Here is a 25055-nt window from a genome sequence, read left to right on the forward strand (position 1 = left end):
CTAGTTAGTATCCTAGCCTTCCAATACTTACGGTAGAGTCATAATTGTTGAGGCAGGAACTCAACTACACCCTAATGCCCACTCTAAAAAAGACAGTTTGCCCCTTCATAGCACCCATAAAGGGCATGATTTGTATTTTTTTGTATTTGAACTTTATTAATTTAGGAGCATGATAAGTGGATCCAGACACAGCCGGCTGTAGCTGCTACCGTTTTGCTAAGCTTCACCCTAGCCACATGGAGTCTCTGTCTGGACTATTTGTGCTGTTGGAGCATTGTTACTAAAATATCTGACAAACAGCATGGCTTGCTCTGTGACACAGCCAATCCATGTTGTCCGTGCTACACTTGAAATTCAGTTTAGTGTGTTACTTAGCACTCATTAGCAGGCTGTGTGCCCCCTACAGTTTGAGGACACATGCATAATGAGCTCCACAATCCAATGGATGACTTCATAGCAACTACATCTATCTTTTATATACAATCTATGCTTCTACCAAAATTTCCTGAGGTGTCTGAAAGAGAATTGTGTTGTGTACCATTATCCAGCAGCACAGAGTGAACAGTCCTCATTCACAGCTCACCCTATTCACTGAAATCGCCTCCATGAGACTTTGTTAAACCAATGGACAGATCCGCAAGTTTAAGTGGCCAGAACCTTACAGACTATGTAAAAGCTGTACCGTGCACAAGTATTCATTTCTTTTCATTTTGCTTATAAAGGGGTCAGACTTTCTTGTAATATGTTTTAAAGTGGTAAACAATATAATACCAGGATGTCTTTTAAAGTCTTTCTTTGTATATTTACTGCCTTTTCACTAATTTTCTGTCCAGTCCTTGTACCTGATCTTTTTTCAGAGGAATGTTTTTTCCCTGTTAAGGCATGTAAAAGTGACCTATGAATCAATAAAGCATAACAAGGCACCTAACTCGAGGGATGAAGCAGTGCTGTGTGTACATATAACAGACAGCTCAGCAAAAGACTCGATTAGTGTCTTAAGTCTTCAGTAGCAGCCTGTTACAAAGATGTATTTATTCCAGTGTCTTTACTTAAATTTATTTAAAAAAAAAAACATGATACTTGTTTTCAGGAGAAATCAATAATGAGTGGGCTTTTGCTCTGAGTGCCTCAGACAGGGTGGGGATATTTAGAGACGATCACTGTTAGCTTTGATAGTTTCATGTGAGGATATTAGAGAGTATCAAATGTAATTACACTCTAAAAACAAATGTTTAAGCTCAACAAAAAACGCAACAGCTTCCACAAACTATATTATGTTAAGAGAATGAACCTTTCCTCTACAATCAAAAGTAATTTTAAACACCCCTTAATAATTGGTAGCTTAAAAAACTATTTTTTAAGCTGTGTACTCATAAAATGATGTTCCACCAACAACTTTTTTCACAGTATTTGAAAATATTGTATGGTGTCATTAAGTTGCTGATTTTCTTCTTCATCATTATTATTTTAGCTTTTCTTGGTTTTGTAATTGTAACAGCTTTCAAGAAATAAATGAATTCAACATTTAAGGATTTTATTTGTAATTTTCAACACTTTATATTTAAACACTGAAAATAAACCAGAAATTTTGGTTTGGCCAAAATTACAAACACATTAACCTTGAGTAAATCCCTTGTATCATCACAGCAACGTTATAGGCCTTTATGTATTTAACATCACAGAAATAAATATGTGAAATGTTTAAAATGTTAACTCCACTGCAAAACTACTGCATCCAAAAAAGTGTTCAGTGCATGTTAACTCTGTATGCACTCCAACCTCCTTAAAGTCTTGCATCTTTCTTTAACATCATGCAGAAAACACCTTTTAAATCAATTTTACACCTACAGGATTCAAAACAGTTAACATCATCATCAGATTCAAAGCATATATCATGCCCATGAGTAGAGCACAGCACCTTGGGATATCCTGTTCAGTGTCCTTGTAAAGCAAATTTAAAGATTATACTTTTACCCTAACTGAATCTTACTGAATCTAGATTATCAGTGGACTTATTGTTTATTTATTTTCATACACACATACACATGAATGAAAATTATGATACATTAACAAGAATGAGACAAAATTATGGTATCATAACACATAACATAATCACACGACATAAACAACATGTTCTATGACCAATTTGACTGCTTGACCTAAAAAGATTTCTAACAACATATTTTACTTGCTTAACAAGCAGTTCACCGTGTTGGTCTAATTATAACGTTCTAGTTTGTGCTGTAAAAAATAGACAATATGTGCATTCCCTTTATGCTTTAACATCAGCCTGCAAGTCCTCCGTGCAACACAGTCTTAATATGGAATTTGGCAGGGCATTTTAACTGGGTAGGAGATGGACCTTGAATCAGAGGTTACATTGAAGAAAATGACGTTATCTATCTAATTTCATTAAGAAACTACAAATTGAATTATGTTTTAAACCCTTTTAATTTCAAATTGCATACAAAATTAAGTTGATGTAATTACCAAAATTATTGATAAATAATTTGTATAGCGCTTTACACTACATTCAGTCATCCACCCATTCATTCATTCACACACTGGTGATGGCAAGCTACAATGTAGCCACAGCTGCCCTGGGGCGCACTGACAGAGGCGAGGCTGCCAGACACTGGCGCCACCGGGCCCTTTGACCACCACCAGCAGCCAACAAATGAAGTGTCTTACTCAAAGACACAACGATCGAGACTGTCGGAGCCGGGGCTCGAACCGGCAACCTTCCGATTACAAGACGAACTGCCAACTCTTGAGCCAATTATTAAGTCAACACACCCCAACAAAATAAAGTTTGCAATTTAGAAGATTTATCTTATTAGAGAATTTTTCTCTTGCAGCCATGCATTTAAGTGGTGGTAACGGGTCTGATGAATTACTTTTTAGAGTCCAACAAAGAAACTGTAGAAAAACTTCAGTAAACCTCCCATGTACAGAATTTTAAAATCTGCTAACATAAAATAGAGACTTCCCTTCTCTTTGGGAGGGAGAGGTTAAAAGCAATACATTGATCAAGTTGAACATCAGGTATACATAAAAAAAAGCCAGACTTTAATTGCACTTTCTCTAAGCTTGTTTCCCAAATACATTTATATACTAGGATCATAGATTTTCCCTTTAACACCATGAGGGGGTCTGTAATGGAGTTTCTAAAATCGAAATACTATACATTTTTTGTGTACGTTTAATTCACTATCTGGATGGAATGTTTGTCAAGGAATTTTTCAGGTTACTTAGGTAACTGACACAGCTGTCATGCTACTTAATAAAGTCCAATTTTTCCCTGTTCTTGTAAATGGGAGAAATCTGCACCAGATTTGAAGTGAACATCCTGAGTGTAATACAACTGTATTAAAATATCCCCAAAGTATTGTAGAGGACCACGGTCGAATGCATGCTTGCTATACACATGTGGATGCTTGCAAATGTACTATACAATAACATAGCCTAATATTTCACCATTTCAAGGCAATAAGATGGTACAGTGTGGAAAGGAAGTCTCATTTAATGAAATGGTTTTTTTGCTTTGTCCTTTTGTGCTTTTTCGCCCTCTTGTGTCTGAAGTGGCAGAAACTAAGATGTGAGGAAATGAAACTATGGCAGGAAACCCTCTTCTTGCTCTCACATAGTTTTTCTTATCTTTACGCTTTTTCACTGAAATTTTACGTTGAGTTATTCTCCAACTCATTAATGCTTCTCATCCCTAAGCTGCTGAACAGGAACGAGCTTTTTCTTTCATTTTTTCTGTTCCTTTTTGTTTGCCCTCTCTCTCTCATTGCCAGACTTCCTGTTTACTTCCATATGCTCCTCACTTCTTACTGTCTCATCTCCCCACCTCTGCAGGAGTCCACTTAGCCTCATTCCCAGCATTGAGGCCTACTGGGAGGGGCTGGACGCAAGCAGGTACAGGTCCCAGTGTTATGGTCCTCAGTGAGTGTGCAAACCATTGTCCCTTTGTTCTTGCACACTATATACCCTCCTTCACTTTGGTTCAGCACCTCAGACTCTTGACCCGTCTGCATGCTTCTGGCCAACTACAATCAGGCAACAACAATACTGGTCGTAGTCTTTCGTTCATGAGCGGTAAAGGAGCTTCATTCAAATCTCTGGGGAAAAATGAGAATGTATTATTAAGGACAGAAGAAGTAGATAATGGGACTCTTCATGTGTCACAGTGAATGAATCACATTTATCTTTCATTATATTGCTCTATATTACTACTATACTATTACTGTCCTTTATTTTTTAAATTTATTGCAGTTACTGAGGGAGTTTGTAGTTTTTTGGAGAGAACAGCTAATCTTTTCCTTCTGTCATCGGTCTTCTTGCTAAGTTAGGCTCACTCCTTGGCCAGGTATACTTGCAGAGTACTTTCAGTCTTCTTATTTAGTGAAGACTAGCGCTTAGACTCTGTTACAGAACTACAATACATACATGTAATGACCACTCATTATTATAATGGTGATTCATTCAGTTAAAAATTTAGTTCAAGGTAACTGATCATTTAAAATTATTTATGTTGTGAACTTGATATTCCTGATGTTTTAAATGTAAGACATATACAGTCCTGATCAAAAGTTTAAGACCACTTGAAAAATGGCAAAAATCATATTTTGCATGTTTGGATCTTAACAAGGTTCCAAGTAGAGCTTCAGCATGCAACAAGAAGAAATGGGATTGAGACAAAACATTTTTTGAGCATGTAATTTATAGAAAACTATGCTTAAACTGAAACAGGCTGTTTTACAGCTGATCAAAAGTTTAGGACCTCACCTCCAAAAAGAAATCAGACATGAACTCAGTGGCTCCACCGTTATTGTTGATCACTTGCACGCTTGCATGCTTGATGCAAGTGTTTCCATGAGGTGAGTGGGAACATTTCTCCAAGTGGTGAAGACAGCCACACGAAGGGCATCTACTATCTTCCACTGAAGGAAAAAGCACCCCACACCATTATGGTGCCCCTCCACTGTGGTCCGTAGAAAACATCTCAGATGGCATCTGGTTGTCATGCCAGTAATGTTAGAGACCATCAGGACCATCAAGGTTAAATTTCTTCTCATCAGAGAATAAAACTTTCTTCCACCTTTCAGTGTCCCATGTTCAGTGCTTTCTTGCAAAGTCCAAACAGTCAGTTCTGTGGTGTTCAAGTAGAACCCGACAGATGAAGACGTTTTTTAAGGGCGATCGTGGCTCAAAGAGTTGGGAGTTTGCCTTGTAATCCGAAGGTTGCTAGTTCGAGCCCCGGCTTGGATGGTCTCGGTCGTTGTGTCCTTGGGCAAGACACTTCACCCATTGCCTACTGGTGGTGGTCAGAGGGCCCGGTGGCGCCAGTGTCTGGCAGCCTCGCCTCTGTCAGTGCGCCCCAGGGTGGCTGTGGCTTGCCATCACCTGTGGGTGGATGACTGGATGTGTAAAGCGCTTTAGGGTCCTTAGGGTTTTTTCACAGATTTGGCCTTTTAAAAGCATGTGGTCCTAAACTTTTGATCAGCTGTAGAACAGCCTGTTTCAGTTTTAAGAGTCGTTTTCAAGAAATTGCCTGCTCAAAAAAATGTTTTGTCTTACTCCCATTTCTCCTTGTTGCATGTTGAAGCTCTACTTGGAACCTTTTTTCAAGTGGTCTTAAACTTTTGATCGGGACTCTATGTTGCTCAGTTACGTGAATTGTATGTCTTGTAGGCCTTCTTTAATGACAAAATAAACCATTTTTGAAAAATTAACTGCAGTGGCTGGTAATAAAGAGGTACACCTCTGCTGAAGTGTTTCAGGAAAATAAGATGCACTAAGCATTGTCCTTAGTCAACAAGAGCTTCTTGCAACCTTCAGAAAATCTCAATCTAGATGTGGATGAGCTATTTTAAATGTTTGTTTTCAAACTCACTGCAAGTAAAACAGAAATTAGCCCTGGCTCTATCCAAACCACTTTATATGTTAAAATAGACAGACACAGAATTTTGGAAACTTTGACACAGGCACCCATGTTTGCTTCTTGATTGTGTCTTTTAGTAACTCGTTTGATTTCCCTAACTTGTCCTGCCATTGACTCTTCTAAGAAGTAACCAACCTTCTGCTTAACACCAGCTCATGGCTTTCTACCATTGCAAATGGTCATCTAATTTCACTCACTTTTTTTGCCTTGTGAATGTGGACGGGCTATATTTCTGAAGCTCTGTTAAACTACTGGTTTAATGTGAAAATGTGTTGATGAAGACAGGTCTCATCGCCTGCATATCCATAAGCTGTGGAGTTGTGAAGCTGTGGATAATGATCCATTTAGGAGATTCATCCATTACTTCTAACAGCTGAGTTTCCAGAAGCCTAAACAAACCAGTTTGTACTGTAAGGATAAATATGTCAGTAACCAATGTTCAATTCTTTTTAATTCAGTTCAGTTTCATTTACAGTATATAGTGCCAAATCAAACAACAGTTGCCTCAAGATGCTTTATATTGTAAAGTAAAGACCCTACAATAATACAAAGAAAACAGAGAAAACCCCAACAATCATATGATACTCTTTGAGCAAGCACTTTGGCGACAGTAGGAAGGAAAAACTTTTAACAGGAAGAAACCTCCGGCAGAACCAAGCTCGGAGAGGCAGCCACCTGCCACGACCAGTTGGGGTGAAGGGAGATAGATGAGCAGAAGACACGCTGTGGGAGAGAGCCAGAGATTATTAATAACTAATGATTACATGCAGAGTGGTGTATAAAAAACTTTTTCACAGTTTGTGAAAAAGGTGAATGAAAAAGAATCCGTAAATCATGAGAAGCCTTCAGCAACCTAGACCTATTGCAGAATAACTAAGGGAGGATTCAGGGTCACCTGATCCAGCCCTTGCTATATTTTTTTATCAAAAGTGAACGTTTTAAACCTAACACTAAAAGTAGAGTGGATGTCTGTCTCCCAGATCCAAACTGGGAGTTGGTTCCACAGAAGAGGGCCTGAAAGCTTAAGGCTCTTCTACTTTAAAATACGCTAGGAACAACAACTAAGGCTGTAGTCTGAGAATGAAGTGCTCTAATGGGGTGAAACAATACTAAAAGGTCATTAAGATGAACCTGATTATTCAAAACCTTGTATGTAATGAGAAGGATTTAAATTCAATTCTGGATTTAGCAGGAAGCCTATATAGGATAAGTATGCTGTCTCTTTCTAGTCCCTAATAAGTATCTTCTCTCTTGCAAGAGAGGCAGGGAGCTTATATTCAAACCACAGTCTATACAAACCAGCCATAATCATATAAGGAACTCCTGCAGCATTACAGCTATGTAGGTCTGATAACAGATTTATGAATATTATCAGCAATATTTGTTACCATAACTTCTACTACTTCTACAAAATTTTATATCGTTTTCAACCAATATTACTTGCAAGAAATAATACCTAACAAAGATCCTGGTTCATCAGAGACACCATCTTTCACATAGTTTAGAAATACAATGTTGTTGTCTACACAAATTTATAACATTGATTGATTAAGTGTTAGTATAATGATAAATGAATTGTTGTTACATTTAATGAGAAGTACCCGTGACTTCAAATAGCAGATGGTATTTTTCAGTGAAGGTATGTAGCTACTGAAACCTGGTACCTTTAACATGTATCGCATGTGACATTGCCTACTATACTGTTTATTTAATTTATAACAAACAGACCTGCTATAAATGATTTTTATCACTAAATAAAGGGATTGTGGCTTCAAAGAAATTGTGGTTTCCTTTCCTTTTTCCTATAGCGCTCTAGTACTAATTTCTAACAAGAATTTGGTTAGAAAGACTTTGATAACATGGATTTCAAAGTGTCTCAGTTTCTTGTTATATACAAGCACAAGTTATATACTGTAACTCATAATCTTTTCAAAATGTTGAATTTGGTCAAGACCTCTCAGATATATTATAGAAGGATAGATACCAAAATTGTTCAAACACTTGAAGAATTGGCACAAAAAGTACATATCCCAACTAGTGGGATACTCTTCACTGGGTCTGGTGATTGAATTATCCTTTGAGTTAGTTTTGACAAATGTGGCTAATCATTCACTCCAACCTCTGATATTCTTAATTTTCTATATATGTCATCAATCAAAGTCTCTCCTTTCTCACAAATCAGTCATAGCTCTACCATATTGAGCTTTAACAGTGTTGGTGAGTACAGCCACTTCATACTTGTTGCTACTGTGTTGCTCAAAATTTATTACTAACCGATAACCATTGGGTTTACAAACTGCTCTATGTTTCTAATATCAGCGAGTGGTGAAATTATTTATTTATTTAGTTTTGGGGTATCATGTTTCTTTGGTTTTTTGTGCTCCTGTCCTGACAGTGTTTTGTAATGGGAAAATGTGACGTCATACTGCAATGGAATTCAACTTTCAAATGAATGAAATACTTCATTGGTAGTATAATTGTACCGTACAGGTACTGGTTTGCCTTTAACTTTAGGAACTGATAATGATGAAGTAGAGCAAAAGTATCAGGTATAAAGTGGGGGATGATATAGAGGGAATGAAAGAAGGTAAAATGCAGTAATATGGCATATGATATAAGCACTCTGCAACTAAGGCATCCCATTATAAGACTAAATGTTAAACCACTTTTAAAACCAATAACATAAACTGTTATAAATCTAACAAATTACAGATAACTACTAGTAGTGCTTGGGTCTGGTACACAGTCCTTTACTGCAATGGTTAAAACTGGTCTATGCACATGCCTTAAGGGGATGTCTGTGTGGGTACCGATAAACCAGTTTGTTGTTGTCAGAATTATGCATGAATTTAATGATTTTGTGTATTGTGCAGTTTAGTTGATATCCCCTTCTTGTGTGCACTTTAATTACTGCTTTAGAAACAAACATTTGTCTTATGTCACCAAACCTCTACATCTACACTCCATTCACTTTCACTTTTGAAAAAAAGTCAAGATGTGTCCAGTATTGTCAAGATGTTTTTTCAGTTACCAAATTTATATGAAACTTGATGGAGAAGTGGAATGCAGACAAAGGAAGAAACTGTTACATTTTGGTTTGACTTACTTTAAAATTGTGGGATAAAGGTTTAGTCTTGTCGGAGGAGTGCCTTGTCTGAGTTTGAAAGTTTGCATATTTTTTGTTCTAGTTTAACTGCCTAAAAATAAACAGGAAATGTATCTTGCTGAATTTTGTTTGCTAATGATTCATGATCGCTGCTTTGACTTAGAACTTGCAATCCTGTAAATGGGGTCTAGTTTTTCTTTCTTTAATCCATGTTTTGTTCTGTTGTAGTTGGATTCATCTCCAGCACCATCAGTAAACTGTTATTTTGTACAAAGTACCATTTTAAATGATCACTTCATCTGTATTGTTTTCCATAGGTCATCTTCAGGAAAGGTGAGCCCAGAGAGCATTCGTTCAAAGGCATCTCCATCAGAATCATCTGAAGATAGTCATGACCAGCGTGGAAAAAAACCACCCCCAAGTCCAGGGAAGAAGGAGGAATTATCTCTATACAAAAAGACCAAAAGAGCAATAACAAGCAAGAAATACAGCATCCCCAAGCATGAAGCTGAAGCAACAACACCCATTGAACTCATCAGTCGAGGCCCAGATGGACGTTTTGTTATAGATCCTACAGAGAGAGAAATGTCTGTCAAACCCCGGCGAATTGAGGGCTTCCCATTTGTGGAAGAATCAGACCTATATCCTGAATTCCGACAGTCCGATGAAGAGAATGATGACGCTAGGGCTCTTCCACCAGTTATGCCCCCCTTGCGGCCTCACCAGATCTCTCCTATCTCCAGTCAGGAATCCTACCTGCAACCTCCAGCCTACAGCTCTCATTTCCACAGGCCCTTCGAAGGTATGACCATCATGGAGAGCAGTCGGCTTCAGGCCACTGGGCAGATCCGAGGCTCTCTCCACCACAGGGCTTTTTATGGCTATCTAGGTCCTCCTGGGGATCATGATCCTCCACCTCCTTTTTACATGCCAGATACCAGCCCACTTAGCTCTGTCATGTCCTCCCCTCCATACCTTGCTGAGGGTCCTTTTGGCCACGCTATGATTCCTGAAGAAATGGGAGAAAGTGATTTTCCACAATATGCTGTCTCTGGTTTTCCACTTCCACTGACCCTCACCTCTTCCATTCGTTCTCCAGAGATTTGGCAGGGATTGGATTTTACCTTTGCAAGTTTGGAGGGACCCCAGTTCATTTTTCCACCACATCAACCTTTGCATCTCCGCCACGAGTCTCCCTATCCCCCTCCACCTCATGTTCTTCCCCTTAGTGCTATCCAGTCCTCCTCTCTTCCAATGCCCACTTATCCAGCTGTCCTGCCACTGGAGGCCCCAAAGAGCCACTCAAGCAAGTCTCCCAGCAAGGCCAGGCCTCATGGCTCCCCAGCCAAGCATTTAGCTATGCAAGAGGCACATTTAGGGCAGCTAAGACACACAAGCCACGGAATGGGTGTGCCGGTTTTGCCTTACACCGATCCAATGGCCCATATTGTTCCTAGCACATTCAGTAGCTTGGACACACGATGGTTTGAAACCACTCCTCATTTCAGTCCCAGACATGGTCGTAGGATGGATTCTGGCATGCATCAGGTGGTTCTTCAGCCCTCTCGCCTCTCACCCCTCACCCAAAGCCCCCTTAGCTCTCATGAGGGCTCCCCAGAGATAGTAGTTCGTCCCAGGCCACGTCCCGGCATTGTCCAACCTACTATACCTTCAGAGATGTCTGAGATTACCCTCCTCCCTCCTTCCACAGCCAGCTTCTCAAGAAGATCTTCTCCCTCCTCCTCACCTGCTCAAGCCCAGGGTAGCAGGAGAACAAGCCCCAGCTACCATTCCCACATGGCCTTTGCCACCTCTGCAGCCAGCTACCCAGCTTCCCAGTCTCCATCACCCCCCATGGAAAGCAGCAACATATTTGGGCAGATGCCATCTCAAAGGAGGACTGAGGAGGAGATCCTTCCATCGGAGCCTTCTCCACCCCAGTTGTCAGCTTCAGGGTAGGTCCATAAGGATTACAGAGCAGGATACCATTTGAGTCATCTGCCCCAACCCATAATGCTTTGGTTTGTGAAGTTGCTCTGATATTTTTGTTACTGAAGTGCTATGTACTAATCATTATTTCCTAAAGTCATCTCTGTGGCAAATTAGCTTAATAGTTTAGCTTATGCTTTTTCCATTTGACTTAATGAAAATGAAAGTTGTATGGTGGAAGGAAACCATTTTGTTCTGATTCATTTGATGAACTCTGGATTTTTGTTTTTGATTTCCTTTTTTTAAGTTTAGCTTCAATTTGGTCAGTGCTGCTTTTCATGTCAGACATAAACTTACTCACCCACTGAATCTCTGAAGCACTGTTTCAAAATATTCACCTGGAAATGTACATCGTAAATTTTCAAGTGAAAATGCTAAAAGTAAGTAAGTAAATTAAATGGTGAATTGACAAGAAAATGCATTTGCTTCACAGATTGCATTTCAGACCTTTAAGGGCTACAATCCATCTGGTTAAAAAAAATTAAAAGCCATGGCCAGTCAAATGCTTTTTTGGGGGGGTGGGTGGGGGTGCACAGCCCCTGAAAGCCTGGTAATATGCAGTCATCACCACAGGATCCCTGTTTTTCCATCTGTATTATATGTTACCCTGCTTTCACCTAACAGGAGGACTCTCATAATATCCACCCAGTCAGTTCCCCAGAGAAAACACCCATTGTTATGTCTAGCTCCAAGCCTTTGAAGATGCCTTTATCATGCAGAGGGATGAGTTCATCGTGGCAGGCCCTGCGGCCCATCCTCAGCCTTTGTAACTTGATTGCATGACCAATTCTCCCTTACTGTCCAATCTTTCAGATTTTTTTTCCTACTCTACTTTCCTTCCCCATTCTATAACCCACGTCTCCCCAACTCCCTTAAAAGCCTTCAGGTCATCCAGGTCTGACTACCAAGGGAAGGTTGTTGGGCAAAGTGTGTCACAGGGCCTGTCCGCTTCTCATGTACTGCAATGTCTCCATCATTATCAAGTAGGGGCAGTGTGGTGGTTCTTGATGACTCCTGGAGTCTTACCTGCTTTGTTTTTGATTGATCTCAGCTATCTGGGCAGCGTTGTTGTGACCAGGTCCTCTACACCGCAATAGGTAAGGGTTGGATCCATGTCTGAAAGGGGGGGGTTAGCAGGTGGGACTTTTTTGATCACCTCGTCCTTTAAAGGGGAATACAAGCCTTTGAGTCTTTGAGTTGTTCCTTACTTCAGTCAACACATGTAGCTGATTTCAGTTCTTTCTTTTTTTTTCTCCCTTTATGTCAAAGTGGCTATGCATTTTAAGTTCTGCAGTCTTAAGTACATTATGCATTCTGACTGATATGCATAAGCCATCTGTAAGATAATAGATCAGGTCAGAAATGTCTCACCAACATGATTTCATGCTTGAGTTGTTTGCTAACTGACCACAATCACAAAAACTCTAACCCTGTTAATCTGTTAAGGATACCAAATCACAGATGGATATATCCTTAGTATATATATCTCATGAAAACATTTAAAAGTTTTTATTTATGTCACTACATATAACCTTAACCAAATTACTTCAGCAAAGATCAGCTTGCACTTATACAATGCTTGATGGTCCAAGTACATTTCACTTATCCTTTCTTTTTCTTTGACACACACCTACACACACACACACACACACACACACACTTTTGAGAAGCACACTCCAGCAGTAGTAATAGTTAACGTTTTTAGGCCTTTTGTACCTTAATTGAGACAGGTCTTGCAGCCAGAGACACAGTACCATGTCATATGCTCGAGTCCAGCTGAACTGCACCCAGCTCATGTTTTTCGGCCTTGGTATGCAAAAGTCACACGAGTAAAATACACTGGACTAAGTGCATTAAAGGGGTTAATTGCGCTTGGCTAAGCAATGGGTCAGCATCTATGAGTATGCCTTTAAGCCTCATTAATTGTCACCATATTGGTTGTTGTGTGTGCAACAACTCTGTTTTCATAGCCCTATAGCCATTTATTTTGACATGCTGCAGTCTTCCCCTGAACAATAGGTCAGCACCTCAAGAAACCCTCTACACCAGTAATACTAGAAAAATACTAGAAATACTAGAAAAAGTCAAGAATCAAGCAAAGCGAAGAATTTTATTCAAAAAGTTCTCCAGAACATCTGTTCCATCTGTTGCAACTTCTCCCTCTCTGTAATGTGGGAATCTTGTTCTGCTGTATCACTGAAATATACTGCTAAAGACTAAACCACTTGTCTACTTGTGTGGGGACTGCTCTTCCTCATGCCGCTGAACTCTTATTGAAGATGATTTATCTGAATTTCAGGAATGGGGCCAAACCTCCATACATGTCCCTTCCGGTTCTCTACAAGCTGTTTGTTCTCGTTTTTGCGCCTCACCCTCACTCCCTCCCTTTTACAATGAATTCACTTCTCATTAGTACATGGGGATCTGCCTGGTCCAGGAGCTGCTGCCAGTTCTCTCTGAGGCCGCAACCTCAATTCATGCTCACATCATCTGCCATTATCTACTAGAAATGCTGTCAAACTTATGAGGATGTGGTACCAGCTAGTGATTAAATCTTTGTTATTAGAAATACATTTAAGGGTAGCTTTTGGTAAAGATTGAACTGGGCTACAGTGGTCCCTCGTTTATTGCGGGAGTTACGTTCTAAAAGTATCCCGCGATAGGTGAAATCCACAAAGTAGCCAACTTTATTTTTTACAATTATTGTAGCTGTTTTAAGGCTGTAAATCCCCTCATTACACACTTTATACACTTTTCTCTCTTAAACACCCTCAAAGTTCAAACCTTCATAGAAAAATAAGTCCAGTATTATAGACTGAAACCAAAGATCAAACCCTGTTTTCAGGTCTAGAACATAGGAATAGAGCAGCTGCGAGACAATTCAACATTAATGAACAATGGTATGGAAGTAGAGGAAGCAAGAAGAATGAGTTGAGTAAAGTTTGACTTATCTGACTGTTTTGTTTCGCTTAATGCACCTTATAATCCGGTGCGCCTTATAGCCCAAAAAATACGGTAACTTCTACCTTCCTTTAGCATGTCCAGAAGTCCAACTTTTTGTGCGATGGTTAGCATCTTCCTCTGCTTCTGGGTGCTACTGCAGGTGCCTTTGACGGTGCAAAACGTTTCGTCGACATTGTTGTGTTTGTTGGGGAGAAAACTTACAAACATACAGTACAGCACTTCAGAGTCACACTGCTAGCGATCGAAGATTTATGTAAATTTGACAAGCTGAACACATTCTGTTCTGTACAGGAGACACGGCATGGAGGAGATTGATTGACAATGGTCTACAGCCAATCAGGATGCAGAACACAATGCGCTGTAAAAACAAAAAAGAAACAGCATGCGAAATTGCACACACACAAAAAAAAAATCCACGAAACAGCAAGGCTGCGAAAAGTGAACCGCTTTATAGTGAGGGACAACTGTATACTCAAACTGAACACTTACAATGTTCAAAACACAACGTTTAGTTCATAATAAATCACAATGTCTGCAACACTGAAGAAGAAAAATATCCAAACATACAAAGATCAGTAACTTCCATACATGTGTGTAGTTAATCAATGTCATGTGGTCATTCCAAGTGAACTTTTGTATTGGGATACCACACATTATTGTGTATGACAATGTAATCACCTATCATATCATCACACAGTGATTCTAACTAGTAGTATTCTTGTCAAAAGTAAAAATTCAATGATTGCTTTTGCTGAAACAAAACAAATTCCAAGAAATGTGAAAAAAATATAATTTTTACATTGAAATGTGTTGGCACCCAGACACAGATATACAGACACACCTAACACTCAATTAGGTAGAAGAAGAATCAATACTTTAGTATTTCACTTTCGTGGCTACCGCAACAAAAAAAGTAAATAAAAGTGAGTGATTAAATAAGAATCAAACCTTCATACAATAAGAGGCTTAAAATGCAGGTATTGTGGTATGCATTGTTAAAGATTTTCTGTACTGGTCCTTGTGGCAGATGAGTACAAACGGGTTACGAAACCGTTCAGTTGCATGTACAGCAAGTAGTCCAGAGGTTAGCCAGGATCCATGAATTCTCCATAGCCATTCACCACAGCCACAGTCAGTTGAATGACTATTTTATTAACTGGTAGAGGAACCCAAACAGTGTGTTGATTCAGTTTAGATTAAAATAGTATCAACAATGAAAAATTCCATTGGCACATAATATTGATGAATTCCCACATCTAAGAATTCAATTTTCAGATCACAGAAACACCTCCCTCCTGCAACATGACAAGTGCAGCCCAAACTAATGCAGTCCCTCCACATTTCTTCTTACCACTCAGATAAATGTTGCTGCCCTGCCAACAGACCTGAAGGCAGGTAAGGGGATCTGGCAAGGTGTAACTAAACATAACTTCATTAAGTGCTTCAGACTACTCTCACTGTGCTTCGTCTGAGTCTTAATCAGTTAAACAAGCTTGTTTATATTATTTTCCAAATACCTCACATTCCTGATTATGTTCTGAATTGATATAGTTTCCTTGCTCCAGGTAGTAGAACTGTCAGCGGGATTGCCTGGCAAAGATTCTGCCTTGCAAAGAGCATATGCCAAAAAAAACCATACAAACAAAAAGGAGCTTTTTCACCATCATATAAATCACAGTGAGCAAGAATAATACATTTATCAGCAAGTTTAAAACAAAACAAAGCAAGAGCTGCAGCAGCAGGAAGAAATCTGAATCCATACTGAATCCATGATCCAGTAGTTCATGTACTTAGCACTCATCAGCAAATAATGGCAATATCAGAATTAATTTCAAAATGTCCAAGAAAAGACCTGCTTATTTTGTTTTACTCACCCTACGGTGCATTTTGGTATGCCTACCAGCTACCGCCAGCTGGTGTTCGAAATTGTTACCCATTTTTCACTATGTCAAGACAAAGCAGAGCGCACTGCTAACTGCTTGGCTTTTGGGAGTAACTTTGCATCCAAATGCAGGAAATCAAAAGTTCTATGCACTTCAAGAATATAGTTTGGTGTACAGCTTGTTTTCCCTTCATACCTTATCTGATGGATTAACCATAGTTTATGTTCAGCTGTCTTTTGTGAGCTGGTTGTTTTTGTCAAATTTCTTATGTGTCAGTATTGCTCAGAGTGTAGCTCTACTCTCCCTTTTTGGCCAGTATCCAAGTTTGTCTCACCACAAGACTGAAAAAAAGAAAGAAATGTCAGGACCCGAAATGATCTTTTCTCAACTTCTAAGCTGAAGAAGGTTACCTATTCAGCTGGAGTCTGGATTATCAACTAGCAACCACCTGTCAGCTTCAAAGTGATGCCTGAAAAGCAAATCACTTCCTGTGTAGACTTAGCTGAAGATGATAACTGGAATAATTTAGTTATTCCTTAAAGTATTCCCTGTGACAAGCAAATCTGGATACCAAGGCAGTAAGGGAATTCTACTTATAAGATGCCTTAAAACGAGTCAGGCTACATTAAAGGTGAAATTAAGTCCAGTTTAAAGCAAGCTGGTTAACCCTCAAGTCACAAAGCTATTTTAGCATCTAAATTAGAGATGGACCGATCCGATATTACGTATCGGTATCGGACATAAAAAAGTGGTATCGTGCCATCTCTAATCTAAATATACCAAGTAAGGACATGACCCTGACATATTGGATACAGGACTTCTTTTTAAAAGTATTTTAAAAAGTGATTTCCATTTATTATACCTATGCTTGTTTCTTTATCTTACTGTATATTTTATATTGTTTCTTTGCAAAAGGAGTTAAAAACAAAAATTACACCTGCACAGTAGGGCTGCACGATTAATCGTTAGAAAATCGCGATCTCGATTCATACTTATGTGCGATCTCATTTCCAAATGACAACGATTTAAAAAAAAAAAAAAAAAAAAAAAAAAAACGACGACGATTGTACCGCATTTTGATCCGGGACGTAATCTGCATGAAAGCAAGCGCTCCCTCTTCCTGCTCAACAAATGACAAGGGCGGAGCCTTATACCACGTGATACAGAAGCTGTGCCGTGATGCTCAAATTGGCAGGGAAAAAACAACGGAGAACACGTCAGGGATGACGAGAAAGTGACAGGAGAAAATTCGTCCCGGTCAACCAGCCAAACATCAATAACGGGAACCTTATACAGCGCTTCCCTATACACGTCGAACTCCTGCAGGCACAAAGAAATTACGGAGGCTGTTACTTATCACCTGACCAAAGATATATCAACATTGTGCAAAACGAGGGATTTAGGAAAATGATCAACACCCTAGACAAATGCTTCACAGTGCCGTCCCGCAACTATTTTTCTATTGTTGCACTACCTGCTCTATACACGCAGTGTCCAGCAACGGTGGAGACGGAATTTCAAGCAGTACAACATTTTGCGGCAACCACAAAATGTGAGGCATTTATTGTTTTTATGTTTATTTATTGTTTTTATGTTCAGTTTCAACTGTTACGAAGTTGATGTGCAGTTAATAAGTGCAATAAATATTTATATTGGAAAAGAAAATCGTGAGAGAATCGTGATCTCAATTCTAAGCAAAAAAATCGTGATTCTCATTTTATGCAAAATCGTGCAGCCCTACTGCACAGTTTATTTACTGACACTTCCCTGCAAAACAAATTGTCTTTGTAAAATAATACATAATAAATAAAAATAGAAAATAATACATTTAACAGGTTATGTTTGAGGGACTGATCTATAACTAGATGTTAGTATCATTTTAACACCAAAATGTTGAACTCAGTCTATAATGCTTTGATCAACAACAAACTACAGTCCAGTAGAGCCACATTCGGGCCGTTTTTGAGGGTAATGAACTACCAGAAGGCGGCATTGCAGATATCAAGGATAGCTACAAGTACCTTGGATCCCAAATGGGAACTATGAAGAGGCCACTAGGAAAGCCCCTAATACCTGCAGAGAGTAAGGCAAGTCCTGAAGGGGTCTGCTGAATGGGAAGAACAAGTCCTGGCAGTCAACACCTAAGCCTTGCCAGTTATCCTGCTGGGATAATAAGCTGGGTTTCACCCCCAAGTCCAGCACCCTGAGACAGTATGCTAAGCGAAAGGAAGGAGCCTGAGAAATAGTGACTGTCCGAACCACTATCCAGGATGAAGCAACAAACATCGATAAGTACATCAGGAAGATAGCCAAAGCCAGTCATGTGCTTAGTGAATATTTCAGGCAGCATAAACTGAAGAAATAAGAGGAGAAAGAATGGCACTATAATGGAAGGACAGACTCCTGCATGGTATGTACCCAAGGCAGATAGAAGACGTGGCTGACATGAAGAAATCCTACCAACAGCTAGACCAGTCACTCAAACTGTGTGGTATGTGGGCTCCCTCTAGTGGTACGCAGAAGTCTCCAAAAACATTTTTAAGATCAAATAATATAGCATGTTCTGACTGAGGGATTTCTGAAAAATTCAAACGTACAGCTCTGCTATCACTTCCAACATAAATGAAGACAGAAAACTAAACAGCAGCGACGTTTGTAGGGTTACTGAAGTTGAGCTAGCTGGTATATAATGATGTGCTACGTGGTGGCTAGCTACAGAGCTATGTTTAGCATAATATAAACACATTAGCACAGTGAAGCTGGAGGATAAAGGCTAACTTTTTTCCATTTGATAAAAGTTAACGCGAGGGTTCACGATGGTTAGGGTCAACTGCAATTGCATGGCAGGATGCTGTAAACGGACCAAACTTTAGTCAGGAGAACAACTGAGATTATCCATCGACAATACGAGGTTAGTCATTAATTTACTGCTGCATGGGCTGGGCTGTAGTTACATTGTAAGGTTTTAAAAATTGAGCATTAAAATAAATAGTGGTAATAAAAACCAAGAGAGGCCAACAGTGATCTGCCTTTTTTAGGGGCTTGTTCACATTAAATAGAACAAGATACAAAGCATTAAAACATGTTAAAAACACAACAGCCTTAATAAACGCAGAGCAGTTTGGACCCGGAAGCAGGGTTCATACGTCATGCGATTGCAGTAAAGTTGTTATTATTATCACTTGTCACATCGTGTTTATGACTGTTAAAATAAATAACATTCATATAAGAAATAAAATTGTCTCTGGTAAACTGTATATGGTGTTCAAATAGGCCTACTACTGTACTTTAATGTCGGTCGTAAGGGTGGTGCTTTAAGAGCCATGTATTTTATGAGGTGGTACTCATTGTGAAAAGTTTGAGAACCACTGAGCTAGATCAAGCTGGACTGAAAGACAGCGCAGCGGAACTAATCATGGCCACACAGGAACAAGCTCTAAGCACAAGATCAATAGAGGCTGAGGTCTAACCAAGTGTCTGTCATAGTGTACAGGAACATCTGTGCAGAGTATGGCCTGGAAGTCCCGAAATTGGGACATGCCCCCCTGGGTGGTTGAGAATGACAGAGCGAAGATCCTGTTGGACTTCCAAATACAGACAGAAAAACTGCTCACGATCAACCAACCAGACAGAGAAGTGGTGGACAAGCAGAGGAAGAAGGCTGCAGTAATAGATGTAGCTATACCAACTGACAGGAGAAAGGAAGACTGGACGTTTGAGAAAAACCAAGGGCTGAGAAAAGTGCTAAAGAAGGAGGGTGTGGAGGATGAAGGCAACAGTGACCCCTGTAGTAACTGAGGGACCTGGGACAGTGACCCCCCACACTGGCCAGGTGGTTCCAGCAGATCCCAGAAACAACATCTGAGATGTCTGTCAAGAAGAGCGCAGTCCTAGGAACTAGAGATGGACCGATTCGATATTACGTATCGGTATCGGTCCGATACTGACCTAAATTACTGGATCGGATATCGGCGAGAAATAAAAAATGTAATCCGATCCATTAAATATCAAAAAAACACCTCACAAAACTTGTGACATGGTGTAACTCGCCTCATAACCGTAGCACGTCGGAGCAGTGTGCTCACGTGATAGAGCGGCTGTGTGTATTTGTAGCATCGCTGGCAATCCAGCATTTCATCTCCGAGGAAGTTATCCCAGAGAGAAGTAAAGCAAGTGTGTAAGTTCATCTCTGAATGTTTGTAAAGCATTCCCACGTTAAGCTTAACAACCGATATATGGAGCGACTGCCTCTCTCTCTCCCTCACCTTCCTGCGGCTATTTCAATCGTGAAACTTATTAATGATCAGCTGATCGGCTTTTCTGTCGCGAGTCTCTCTTCTTTGTTTTTGGCCCACTTTGCACCAGAAAGAGGAAACCAGCGGCGGAACAACAGCAGCACGTTTAAGCTTGATAAGCTGTTGTTAGAATTTATTTAATATTACTTTCTACACCAGGATCCTTTTCTACGTAGCTGGCGGCTGGTAACTGTGCAGGGGCGGATCTAGCAAAGTTTGGCCAGGGGGGCCGATAGGGCATGAACAGGGAAAAGGGGGCACAAAGACATACTTTTCTTTCTTATTCTCATTTAAAATGTCTCGCTTTTAATAAATAATTATCTGAATCTTACACCCAAAGTTTTAATCTGATGTAAAATGTATAAAAGTCCATTACTGTATATAGTAACTGTTAAGTCTAAAGTACTTTTTCCTTTGGGAAGGTACCATCTGTGCAGTCTGCAATTCTGTTGAAGAAAGATGTTGAATCTATTTAATTATTCTTGAAAAATAATTTATTTCTGTGCATTTTTTTTCACCCTGCATCAAATTAAAGTTGATTACGTCGATTAAGCATCATGAGGTGGAGGGTGGGGGGTGGTTCCCCATCTTTTTTTGCTGGGAGTTTGCAACCCTATTAGTTAGGTTGCTTAATATTTCTGCTAAGTACTCTTTAAAATACCAGAATAGGGAGGATGGAGCAGGTTTAAGTTTATTAGATTGATCAGTGTTGCTGAACTATGAAATATTTTGGGTGCAGTGTATTTTTTACATGCAGGTATAACAGAATAGCTTTAGTGTTGTTGTTTATTTAAACTTGAGTATGAACTTATACAAAATGCAGCAAGATATTTAAAAGTTTTATTGATTAAAAAACACACTATATCGGATTCATATTGGTATCGGCAGATATCCAAATTTATGATATCGGTATCGGTATCGGACATAAAAAAGTGGTATCGTGCCATCTCTACTAGGAACAGCAAAGATAGTGCACAGGAACCTGCAAGCTCACAGGCATATAGATATATATATGTGTGTGTGTGTGTGTGTACATAAATACCTGGGGTCATAAATGATGTCACAGAACCTTTGCCCCACCAATATGCAAACTGGTGTGAAAAACTATTAAAAGCTTTAACAGAAGTAGATTCATGGTAGGAAGTGTTTTGTATAATTGAGAATATAACAGACATACATCAGACTTACTTGTTACTAGTAGTATGATCCCACTGCATCAGCCCAAGTTTAAGTCTAGTTAATATAAAATGAGCTAGTTCAAAATAAGCTAAGACAACTAAGATGGACTATTTTGTTTAGCCATTTGTATTAAAATTTGATCTTCAGTTTAAATATACCTGTTATACTTAGTTGAATCATCCCGCTTTTGCAGCTTGGTCTTCTTCTGCCTAAAGTTGTGTATGAATTTAGAGGGTTAGCTTTTCTCCAGTGGCAAGGAAAAATGATAGTTACTTTAAAAAAACCATACAGGTTGATTTTGGTGTTTTGTCTCTTTGGCACTGAGTGAATCGATAAAACAGTGACTGCGTGGACCTTTTCTTTCCTCCGCATAGACACTCTGTTCTCAGATCACTTTGTAAACATGCTTTTAGCATTCTCCTCAAGCGTGACACATTCTGCCATTTCTAAATAACAGATGCTTATATTGTACGACCCCAATTGAAAATATTTTAAAGGCAATAAAATATTTCGTAAGATTGGCGTTGTGATGTCACCTGAAGCTGTGTGTCCACTGGGAGGAATAGTTGACAACTGTGTTTTCTTGTGGTTGTTTTTGTTTTTGCTTTAAATATGAAGCAGACAGTGCTGTTGCATGTTCTTGGCAGTGATGAAATTGTAGCGCGTTTAAACTTCAGAGCTCAAAGAAATTAAAAGTATTTTAGCTTTTAATAAAATTGCACTAGAGTCCTAGAAAGTTTTTAACAGCCATAGATAACGATAACCACGACCAGCACTCCCCACGAGCATTTCTATATAAATTAGGACAAAATCCTGGTGGACACATGGCCTTAATCCTCTACATAAAGCATCTGTAGAGAGCATGAATCAATTCATCTCCTGTAAGTATACAATTGCACTTGTAAGTGGACTGCAGAACAGTTCTCACTGCCATGTGACGCAAGTGCCCTGCCAAAGCAGCTTCTGCACTTCTTTTTCTCCTAAAGAACCAATGTTTTATAAAAGCGGGGCAACCAGGGAGGGTTGAGGTTCCCCTTAATCTTTGAGTTACCTGCCCAATGAAGTGCTTTCGAATGTATTCCCCTTTAAAGTCGTGTTCCATGTGCAAACTGCCATGCATGCTATCGCTAAATATTGCTCTTCCGTTTCAAAAAAGAAACAATTATATGGATAAATTCTTGTTACATTTGTTGTCCTGGTGCTTCGCTTTTCTTTGGCTTATTTTTCATTATGTGACTGTTCCCAAGTAGTCATTTTCCCCTCCCGCCATCTCTCCCCCTGTCAGCATGGTGAAGCCCATTGTAGACAGTATCCATGTCTATGAACACATATTGATGATGCTTTGTTGCTCAGCTGTGATTCTCCCCCTCTACTAACAGCATTCGGTTTCTCTCTGCAGCCACGGTGGGAAGATGGCCTCTCTGTAAAGCATATTGTTTTCTGTGCCTTGAGAGAATCAAGCGCGTGCTTGTGGCAGAAATCTGGGGGCTGCCTTGTCACATGTGCCTCTGTGAATGGGAGGGAAGTGATGAACAGCTGCGAAAAATGTACTTCACGCCAAGGAAACATTTGTATCTGTTATTTTCAGAGAGAAATGCCATACTTCTTAGAGTAAACATTCAAATCGGCAAACTTGTGAATTGGAAAGACCATTTAGTAATCTTCATTTTGGAAACAGTTCCTCTGAAACCAACAGTGCAAGTCTTTTTAAGTGGAACTTTTCTCACTGACCTAATCTAACCAATGGGATCAATAGATAGCTTCAGGAGTTGTGAAATACTCTGTTTTTCTTTGGATGAAAATCGTTTGGATCAATTTGAGCAAAATATCTTCAATGCCCCTGAAATTTCAAGGTGCATAATACTTAATGAAATCTGGATTTTATTTAGTGAAAAATTTTCATAGTAAATCCAGATGATGTATAAGGTTATAGTAGTCATAATCACATGGTTTTCTTATCGCAAAGCTTGGGTAAGCCTCAATAGGTGTCTCACATTGATCCTTTGGCAATGTGCTGCACCTCTCGCTTAGCACGAGCAGTGCTGTTTTGAGATTGTTTGGGTTATGTTGCGCTCCGTAGTGCAGAAATACAGTTCACTGACCACGTTTAGCCTGGAGTTACCCCTTTTTTCCTCTTTCTCTCTTCTTTATTCAGAAAACGTCGAGGTGCGCAGAGTGCCCTTTCAGGGTCTGAGAGGATCGATGCACTGAGATACCAACGTATTAAAAAGGCCAAGAAGATGACTATGAACAACAATAACTCCAAGACCAGAAAGAAAACAGGTGTGAACCAGCATTCAATGTTTTTTTCTCATTTTTTCCACTGTTGAGGTCTCTATACTGCAGGGGAAGTTCTGGAGAACTTCAAGACATGTTGACGAGGTAATTTAGCCATTTAAATCAGCTGGGATGGATCAAGGACACATCTAAAACCTGCAGGACACCGGCCCACGAGGCCTGGAGTTCGACACTTGTGCTATAGTGGAACAAGGTTCCGTTTTATCTTGAAAATGTCTTTGAAATGACCTGCTGCCATTTTCAGAAGATTGTCAAGCATGGCATTTTGAAGCTCGTCACCAGCTGACATTTGGTCAGGAGCCTTTCCTGTCACATTCCAGCATCATTTTAATGTGCAGGGCAGTGCTTTAGAATGCCACCTTAAAGGAGAAAGGGTAACATCCCCCCTCTAAAAAGAGAGCCAAAAATCATAAAACATTACCCCAGACGACACGAGGTCCTTAAAAATGATTATTCTCCTTAAACTAAACTTCTAGACTTTTGACAGATGGAGGTGTTGGGAGTGTTTCTGAGTCCAAACACTCCCAAAAGCAAACAGTGAGGCATCACTGAAAATTAAATTACACCCTTTTCTATCAGATGTTGCAATCAACATCTGCTTTTTATGAAAAGTGGGACTCAAGTGGTTGAGTAGTATGCTAGCTTATTGCTTGACCACTCGAGTTCCCTAAAAATCCCACTATTTAAACAAAAACAGAGTACAGCACTGTAATAGAGTTGAATGTTCAAGATGAAAATATATGCGCTAAAAAGCCAACTGACATATCATGATTTACATTTTATGGAAAACAGTACTGGGACAGCCACACATTAAACATGAGAGCTCTTTGCTTCTAGAAACTGCTGCAGTTTTTCAATTTCAATTCAATTTTATTTATATAGCGCCAAATCACAACAGCAGTCGCCTCAAGGCGCTTTATATTGTACAGTAGATCGTACAATAATAGATACAGAGAAAAACCCAACAATCATATGACCCCCTATGAGCAAGCACTTTGGCGACAGTGGGAAGGAAAAACTCCCTTTTAACAGGAAGAAACCTCCAGCAAGGCTCAGGGAGGGGCGGGGCCATCTGCTGCGACCGGTTGGGGTGAGAGAAGGAAGACAGGATAAAGACATGCTGTGGAAGAGAGATTAATAACAGATATGATTCAATGCAGAGAGGTTTATTAACACATAGTGGGTGAGAAAGGTGACTGGAAAGGAAAAACTCAATGCATCATGGGAATCCCCGGCAGCCTACGTCTATTGCAGCACAACTAAGGGAGGATTCAGGGTCACCTGGTCCAGCCCTAACTACAGGGAGTGCAGAATTATTAGGCAAGTTGTATTTTTGAGGAATAATTTTATTATTGAACAACAACCATGTTCTCAATGAACCCAAAAAACTCATT

The 25055-nt window shown here is 39.6% G+C and overlaps 1 protein-coding gene across 1 annotated transcript in view; it reads left to right on the plus strand.

Moving 5' to 3' along the window:
* The window catches only part of igsf9bb (immunoglobulin superfamily, member 9Bb), a 141844-nt gene that overhangs the window by 106553 nt on the left and 10236 nt on the right, over nucleotides 1-25055 (plus strand). The window contains exons 18-19 of the mRNA XM_039617960.1: nucleotides 9371-11008; nucleotides 23519-23646. Coding sequence (XP_039473894.1) covers nucleotides 9371-11008; nucleotides 23519-23646 — 1766 coding nt within the window. The remainder of the gene's footprint in view (nucleotides 1-9370; nucleotides 11009-23518; nucleotides 23647-25055) is intronic.

The sequence above is a fragment of the Oreochromis aureus genome, linkage group 10 (genome assembly GCF_013358895.1).
Source record: "Oreochromis aureus strain Israel breed Guangdong linkage group 10, ZZ_aureus, whole genome shotgun sequence".
Taxonomy (NCBI): Eukaryota; Metazoa; Chordata; class Actinopteri; order Cichliformes; family Cichlidae; genus Oreochromis; species Oreochromis aureus.